Consider the following 9,288-nt stretch of genomic DNA (forward strand, 5'->3'; position numbering starts at 1 on the left):
CACTTATGTTAATAAGATGCTTGCCCCCTATTGAGTGCTTGCACATGTAATCATTCTCCTATAACACATGACTTGTCTTTACTGTTACAAACCTAGGAATGACCTGAATAGATAATTGGTTTTGGTATCTATTTACCTCCAGGAAGAAAGTCTATGAGTTCATTAAAGTTATCATTTTTTACAGACATAACCCCAACATTTTAATAGCTTGTTGCTAACAATATCATGCCAATTAACTCAGTCTCTGAGACACATTCTTATACTTAGCTTATTTTCAAAAGGCACACCAAAAATTTATCTTGTCGTTAGTTGGCTATGCAAGTAATTAAATAACAAATTTTGGATTAATGTGTGATACACAGAGGTCAGCACACACAACAAGCAGAAACTCAATAATAATTTGTTGAACACACGAATAAGTGCAGTTCATTCACTACTCAAGTTGTTCTAAAATCTATCCTTGCACTGACAGTCTACATGAGAACTGAGCCCCTTGGTTACATCATATTGCTTGTCAAATTCCTACCATTACAAATAGAACTTCTTGTTCTGACTTGTTCTTTGGTGTGATGATGCTTTTTAAAACTGAGGGACAGAATGATTTAATTTCATTAGATTGTAAAATGTGTCCTGGCCAATTGTCTTAAATATATTTCAGGAAAACATGAGATATATAAAAATTTAGATGTAACTAGTGTTTAGTTGGAACTATGGGGTAAACTAAAGGAAAAATACTTTATTTTCAAATATAAGTAAACATTTTCCAAATATTTAAAAAGAATCCAAAGGCGGGAAGGACTCTAAAATTGAGACAAAAAATGTGTCTTTCTTTCACATAACAAAGATCACAGTAGCAATAGTAATGTGCTCCCAGAACTCTGTGAGACTGACAAATAAAAACAAAATATAAAAATCACCTAACAGAAGAAATTAAATATATGCAAAGGTAATGAGCCTTTTTAACATGGTGTTCTCTAGAGAATAAAAAGAGGTGTTCCCTCTCTTGGGGTGATAATGTTTTACTATATACTTGTGCTGCTTGAATGAAGGGTATGTCAAAATGTCTATCCATCTTTGCTCTCTATTCATGACCAATAAGTAACTTTGGGACTACAACCTTGATTGCTAGGGCAAGTAAAGGGTATCCGTGGCAGAGAGGATATGAACTTTATAGTCATTCCCCATGGAAAAAGTTATTACTGCAAATTAATAGATCAGTATTCTGCTTTATACATCATCTTCTATAAACTAGATTATTGAGAATTTATCACCAAGAAAATTAACCTGCTTTCAGTATAAGGACAAAATTAATGTGAGCCTGAAAAACGTGAATATAAACCTTGCAATGGGGGAAGGGAAGCCAAGTGAGGTAATTAATAGGTCCCATGATTAGATGAGCTCAGTCCTCCTTGGGAAAACCTTAGGAGCCTTCTGGCTGGGCTTCTTTTTGCAACACTCATCATTAACAGCCTAAAAGCCTTTCTTCTACAACAACATTATTGTTTGTGAAGAAAGGATAATAACCAGATTTTTAAAAGATGTATAATGTATTTAAAAAGTCATTAAAATCAAAATAGAGATTGAAAACCAATGAAAGAATAAAATTTCAAATACGGGTAAAAAACTGTCAGCCATTGTATGTTATGAACTAGAGTAGCAAACAAAATAGAAAAATTATATTTAATGTTTACCACTAAAAATTAGATATTAACGTATAGAGAAATAACTTAGATCTGTACCTAATACTGTAAGTTTTAATAAATAGCAAATATGTTAAAGATATAAGCACTCCTCTAGAAATTTTGAAAGGAAGAATACCACTCAAAGAGTTGTACTGCATGCTAGTTTCTTTATATTATCCTCCCCAATTTAATCTTCCAAAATCTGCCAGACAGGAAAATAGATGAGGAAATTGTAGAGAGCTTAATTAATTCACTCATACAAACAAACCAAGATAGCACAACTCCTGAAATTCGAACCAGATCTAAATCTTTATATGTTTCAATATACCACAGTGGCATAGCTCATTTACCTTAGCTATAGGTACAGAATATAATTGTATGACTATTGACAAACTAGAAACCATAATTAGGAATGATCTAAGAAAATAAAAATATATTGTAACTACTACACAATAAAAACTAACAAAGATGATAAAAATAAAGACATTAGGGACTTTTAGTAAATGATGGCAGAGTGGAGATATTTTTACTCTACTTGGATCTATGGAAACAAATAAAGCAATTATATAGAATAAAGATAGGAAATAACCCATCTTTAATGAGAATTTTAAAGCAGTTACCATCCCTTCTGCCCAAAACACATGCCACTGGGCCGGCCCCGGAAATAACCCATCTTTAATGAGAATTTTAAAGCAGTTACCATCCCTTCTGCCCAAAACACACACATAACACAAAGAATGTTTGCTAAGTATATTAAAATTTGTGTCAAAACTAGGAAGATCTAGAGCAAGTGAATATTTCTCCAGGTCTCTTTCAGAGTTGCTCATGTCTGGATGTTTGTGTCCCCCCCAAATTCAAAACTTCATAGGTTGAAATCTTAACCCCAAGGTGATGGTTTTCAGAGATGGGATCTCTGCAAGATGATTAGTCATGAGGGCAGAACCCTCATGAAGGGGATCAGTGCCCTTATAAAACAGACCCGAGGGAATTCAGTCACCCCTTTCACCATGTGACGATACAGTGAGAAGAAGCCATCTGTGAGCCAGGAAGTGGGACCTCACCAAACACATAAAATGCTGGTGCCTTAATCTCGGACTCCAGAACTGTGAGAAATAAGTTTCCATTGTCCATACGAGCTACCCCGCCTTTGATATTTTATGATAGCAGCCCAAATAGACAAGAAAAGAGTAAAGATTTTTCTAAAATTAAGTAACACATCCTTCAAAATCTAGAGATGTAAGCAAACTATAAAATTATCAGAGAACATTCTTATGGGAAACCAGTTTCACATCACTGATTAGCAGAGGAGGGAAAGCTGAAGATCAATCTCCCTAAAGGTATCACCTTCATTTTCTGTAACTAAGCCCTATAGAAATTTCTGGGTATAGGGCAGGATTTAGAGGCAAGAGGAAAGGACTATGACAGCACAATCCATGTAACCCAGGGACCGATTCGACTTCACTTCAGGAGTAAAAACCAGCAGAAACAACAAAAAGCAGAAGGAGACCTAAAAAGAATATAGATATTAAAATGGTCAGGCATATAACTATAAACAACTACAAATCTGAAAAAATTCACATAGATGGTGAGACTGATCAAAAAAAGAAAGCATAAATAAAAAATACCAGAGATTTTAAAAATAGGACATAGCTGTAGATTCCACAAATATTAAGAAAATAATAAAAGGATATTAGAAACAACTTCTTGGCAACCAATTAAAAAATTTAGGTGAAGTAAACAAATTCATAGAAAAAAATACAATTTACCGAAACTGTCTCCAGAACCAAACTTTCAAGAAAAAAAATTATTTTTTTTTCTTTTTTGTGACCGGTAAGGGGATCGCAACCCTTGGCTTGGTGTCACCTGCACCGCGCTCAGCCATTGAGCGCACCGGCCACCCCTATATAGGATCCAAACCCGCGGTGGGAGCACTGTACTCCCAGCACTGCACTCTCCCGAGTGAGCCATGGGGTCGGCCAGAGAAAAAAATTATTTTAATCTTACACATCTCTTCTAGATAAGAGAATAAGATAGCACATACCCAGTTCACAAGGCTAGAATAACCCTGATAACAAAAATCCAACAAGATTAGTTTAAGAAAGGAAAATAACATGGATGGAAACTTCCTAAACAGAACAGTCATAAACTAAATCCAGAAATATATCAGAAATAATGGTGACCAAATCTGGGTTTATAACAGAAAGTACAATATTAGGATAACATTAGAAAACTCAATTAATGTAATACACGTAGTAACAGAGTTAGTAAGAAAAATTGTATAATCTTCTCAATATATATAGAACATGATTGCTTAATGCAGCATGTGTTCATGATAAACATTCTTAGCAAATTATGAATAGAAGATTTCCTTAACCTTACATAAAATATCTTTGAAATTCAGAAAACAGATAGTATACTTAATGGCACCATATTAAATGCTTTCTTTTTGAAATAAAGAAATAAAAATGATGCTGTATCACATACTCTTTAATGTAGTACTAATGGCACAAAAAGTAGGGGGAAAGGTTATAGGGATTGGAAAGAAAGAAAGAAAAAAAGAAAACTATCATCATTGCCAGACTAAATGATTATGTAGTTAAACATCAAAAGAATCTTCAGATGTATCATTCAAGTTAAAAGTATGGGTTTAACAAAATTACTGAATATAAAAATCAGAAGGCCAAAATCAATTGTATCGCTATATGCAAGAAATGTAATTAAAGAAAATGTTATTTGTACTAACATCAAAGAAATCTCAAATATCAAGGAATAAGCATGAAAGAGGTCTCTATAAAAACTTTAACAGTAAAACATATTAAAATTGTATTAAATAAAACTGAAAAGGGCCGGCCCGGTGGCGCACTGCTACAGTGCGCCGCTTGGGAGCACGGTGGCGCTCCTGCCGAGGGTTCGGATCCCACATACAGACCGGTTCCCGCTCACTGGCTGAGCAAGGTGTGGGCGCAACACCGAGGGTTGCGATCCCGTTACCGGTCCCAGCCCGGTACGGGCGCGACACTGAGGGTTGCGATCCATTGCCGGACACGAAAAAAGACAAAAAGGAAAAAAAATAAAATAAAACTGAAAAAAGAGATGTTCTTTGTTTGCGTATTCCAATAAATGACTCAAAATTTAATTTGAAAATTCTTCTCAATTTATTTAAGCATATTACTGAAAAAAGAGATGTTCTTTGTTTGCATATTCCAATAAATGACTCAAAATTTAATTTGAAAATTCTTCTCAATTTATTTAAGCATATTATGCAATCCTAATCAAAATCCCAGTCTGTGAAACAGCTAGCTGATTCTAAACGCACAAGAAATGCAATTGGCCAAGAATAGCCAAAACACTCTTGAACTGAACAAAGTGGGAGAACGTTCTCTATCAGATATCAGGATTTACTGCAAAGCTATGTAATTAAAATGACTTAGCACTGACACAAGAATAAACAAATCAGCAAAAGAAAAAAAGAGAGAGAAAAAGATACCCACTTTATGAAATTTTTGTTTTTATTCATATTTTACTATTTTATTTACATTTTATTTGTATATAATTTATTTTATTCACACATTTAGATTTATATAGCTAGTACTGCAGAGCAGTGCGGAAAGCATACTGTTTTCAAGGAATGTGCTGGAACAGTAAGCTATTCATGTAAAAAACAACTCAATCCTATACCATTTGCAAAAATCACTCCAGGTGATTTACAGGCTTATATGTAATATATTATAGGTACACAAAAAGCTTTCTTAAGCAAGATAAAAGAGCACTAACCATAAAAGAAAGGATTGATAAATGATTTTTAAATTAAGAATTTCTACTCATTATAAGATACCATTTAAAAATTTAAAGAACAAGCCACAGAATGGATTAAAAATATTTGTAATGCATGTAACCAACAAATGACACATAGATATGCATAATGCAGAGAACTAAAAAAACTTTAAACAAAGAGAACAGTACAATTAAAAAATAGGGGAAAAAAACTTTAACATGCTTTTCACTTAAATATGTAGATTTTTTTTAAAAAATGCAAATGGTCAATAAACATATGCAAAGATGCTCAATGCAACACTAAAAGGAAATGCAAATGAGACACAATACCCATCCTGCAAACTGGCTAAAATCTAGAAGTCTGACAATGCTTTTGGTATTGGTGTTGGTGAAAGAAAACTGATGGACAGGAAAGATGAGAACGGAGGCAGAGATGATGTGATTGATGGAATGGGTCATGAGCCAAAGAATGACAGGGACCTCTGCAAGCTGGAAAAGGTAAAGAAAGATTCTAGATTCTCCCCCCTAAAGTCCCGCTGACACCTTTATCTTAGCCCATAAGACTCATTTCGGACTTCCGACCTCCAGAACAGTGACATAACATACTTATGTTGCTTTCAGTCACTACTTTTGTAGTAATTTTTTACAGCAACAGTAGGAAGCTAACACAGAAAGCAGAATTGTTTATAGTAGCCTATTCCATGTAAAAACATATTCTCAATTGCAAAAAAAAAAAATTCAAAAGAAACTCAAAAAAGAAAAATATTAAGTAAAAAAATAATTCCAACACATATGATAGAGACTAATTTCTCTTACATATGAAGAGTGTTTATAAATCAATAATAAAGACATCAGTAACATTCAAAAGAAACTCAAAAAAGAAAAATATTAAGTAAAAAAATAATTCCAACACATATGACAGAGACTAATTTCTCTTACATATGAAGAGTGTTTATAAATCAATAATAAAGACATCAGTAACACAATGGAAAAAAAGGAAGAGGAAGTAAACATTTCATATAAAAAGAAATACAAATGGCCAATACCATCCCCCACCCCACCCTTAGCCATGAAGAACTGCTAATCTTATCAAATGTCTTTGTTTTCCGGTGCCACTTCTCTCTGGTCCACCCATAAGACTAAGTAATTATCCTGACTCAATAGTTCTCAAACTTCAGCCAGCAACCCCAGAATTACCTGGAGAGCATATTAAGAATGACCAACTCTAGGTCCCATCCCCAGAAATTCTGATTCAATCAACTTGGAGCCAAGAAATCTACATTTTCTATATACTGGCCCAAGAAATATATTTGGAAAAAGCACTGCCTACCTTTTTACCTTCCTATTTCTGGATTTCTTCCCCCCAAAACCTGAGCTGCCCAGATACCATATTCAAGTCTGTCAGATGCACAAAGAACATCAAAGGTTAACCATATACACATTTATAGCTTTGCCAAAGAGAAGCATCACCAGTGCTGTCAAAGCAGCCAGAGTGACATCTAAGTAATTATCACACTGTGGAATGGCTGTCACTGTCATGGTCGGGAGTCAGGAGGCAGACTAAGATGACATTTTCCAGGATAAGTATGTAGCAGGTATGTAATAAGTATGTAAGTAATACACTTTAATTAATACAGAGCTAGAAGCCACGCTGTTCTTTCTCCACTTATTTGAAATACATCCCACACCAGTGATGCGAAGACACAGAGATAATCAACAAGGCATCTCTTTCAGAGTGTAAGTATGATTTCAGGGTGTGTGCTAACATCATCCTTATGGTATTAACATAACACTTTAGGAAACTGACGTTTAATCTCCATGATTTCTAACACCCACTAAATCACCTGGTTGGCTGGCCCCTTGTTGCCTTACATAAACTGGCTTTAATGAGGGGACAGGATGTTTATCTTCAGTGCGGTTGGTGAACAGTAAGATGTATTCACAGCAACCACTCTAGGTCAAAACCAAGTCAAGCCTTGTTGACCTTTTGCCCATCCCCCTAGGCCCAAGCAAATGAAACCCTTTTGCTTGAGTCAGCTCTAGAAACTACTTGTACTGCATTTGACATAGTTTAGGACCATAGATATTTTTTAAAATTTCCTTTCTTCTAACACCTGCTCTCAAGAAATAGAGCTTCCCTTGGATATTTAAATAATGCACATTAGTAAGCCTGTACTATGATAATTTGATGGAAAACTTTGCCCTAACATCACTTCCATAGTGTCTTTGCCTGTGTAGACTTCTTTTTTTCAAAAAGAACTTGTACTGATATATATTGAATTATCTGCCTCCTATGGCATTACTTTAAAAAATACAAGTGTTAAAGCTCTCACTGTGCTCTACATAGGTGTGATGTGTGGAATAAAAATGTCTTGCTACTTTGAACAATATTACAGAAGCACAAGAGTAATAACTAAACACTAAGGACATCCCTAAAATTCAATGCACACTTCCATCTGAGCAAATGAAATGCCACTAAGTATGCAAACTTTTTTAAAGGTTATAACATTCAGCCGTCAACTATTTTGCCTTCACATATGTAGCTAATACTGAAAAATGGCTTGGTATTTATATAAGTTGACTGAATCAGGAGATGAAATTCTTGCCCTGTCTCTGGCACTAATAAACTGCACAGGCTCTCCAGGCTATCACTATAACATAGGTGGGAGGGAAGGAAGGGAGGAGAAAATGGATTACATGAGATCTCTACGTTATCTGTAAGTATTAATACTGTGTGCTCTGTTTCTATAATGACTGGTACTCCTCAAGAAAAACAGAAGTAGTTGTTCTTTCTCTACCCAAGCTCAGAACCACAACTAAGCTTTGTTTTCGGGGGCTCTACTTTAAGATAATTCCTACAACTTTCCCAAGGAATAAGTAAAAGTAAGGTGATGGAGCTTCAAGTGGTTACCTTTTAGTTATTGCAGAATCCTTTAAATTTGCTTATGATAATAATCTTCTTTTTTTAATTTTATTTTATTTTGTCAATATACAATGTGGTTGATTATTGTGGCCCATTACCAAAACCTCCCTCCCACCTCCCTCTCCCCATCCCTCCCAACAACGTCCTTTCTGTTCACTTGTCGTATCAACTTCAAGGAATTGTAATTGTTGTGTCTTCTTCCTTCCCTCCCCCCAGTTTATTTGTGTATTTATTTATTTATTTTTAGCTCCCACAAATAAGTGAGAACATGTGATATTTCTCTTTCTGTGCCTGACTTGTTTCACTTAATATAATTCTAGGTCCATCCATGTTATTGCAAATGGCAGTTATTTCATTCTTTTTTATAGCAGAGTAGTATTCCATTGTGTAGATGTACCACATTTCCCATGTCCACTCATCTGATGATGGACTTTTGGGCTGGTCCCAACTCTTAGCTATCATAAAGAGTGCTGCAATCAACATTGGAAAACAGGTATACCTTCGACTTGATGATTTCCATTCCTCTGGGTATATTCTCAAAGTGGGATAGCTGGGTCATATGGTAGGTCTATCTGCAATTGTTTGAGGAACCTCCGTAGCATTTTCCATAGAGGCTGCACCATTTCGCAGTCCCACCAACAATGTATGAGAGTTCCTTTTTCTCCACAACCTCGCCAGCATTTATCATTCACAGTCTTTTGGATATTAGCCATCCTAACTGGGGTGAGATGGTATCTCAGCGTGGTTTTGATCTGCATTTCCTGAATGCCAAGTGATGTTGAGCATTTTTTCATATGACTGTTGGCCATTTGTATATCATCCTTAGAGAATTGCCTACTTAGCTCTTTTGCCCATTTTTTAATTGGGTTTCTTTTTTTTTTTTTGTAAAGTTTTTTTTTTTTTTTTTTT

General features: G+C 35.0%; 1 protein-coding gene across 1 annotated transcript in view; it reads left to right on the plus strand.

The window, feature by feature from the left end:
• Positions 1 to 5,858: 5,858 nt before the first annotated feature.
• The window catches only part of DSG4 (desmoglein 4), a 52,269-nt gene continuing 48,839 nt past the window's right edge, over positions 5,859 to 9,288 (plus strand). Inside the window, exon 1 of the mRNA XM_008582062.1 lies at positions 5,859 to 5,954. Within this exon, the coding sequence (XP_008580284.1) occupies positions 5,859 to 5,954 (96 nt within the window). The remainder of the gene's footprint in view (positions 5,955 to 9,288) is intronic.

This window comes from Galeopterus variegatus, unplaced genomic scaffold (genome assembly GCF_000696425.1).
Source record: "Galeopterus variegatus unplaced genomic scaffold, G_variegatus-3.0.2 Scaffold2508, whole genome shotgun sequence".
Classification (NCBI taxonomy): Eukaryota; Metazoa; Chordata; class Mammalia; order Dermoptera; family Cynocephalidae; genus Galeopterus; species Galeopterus variegatus.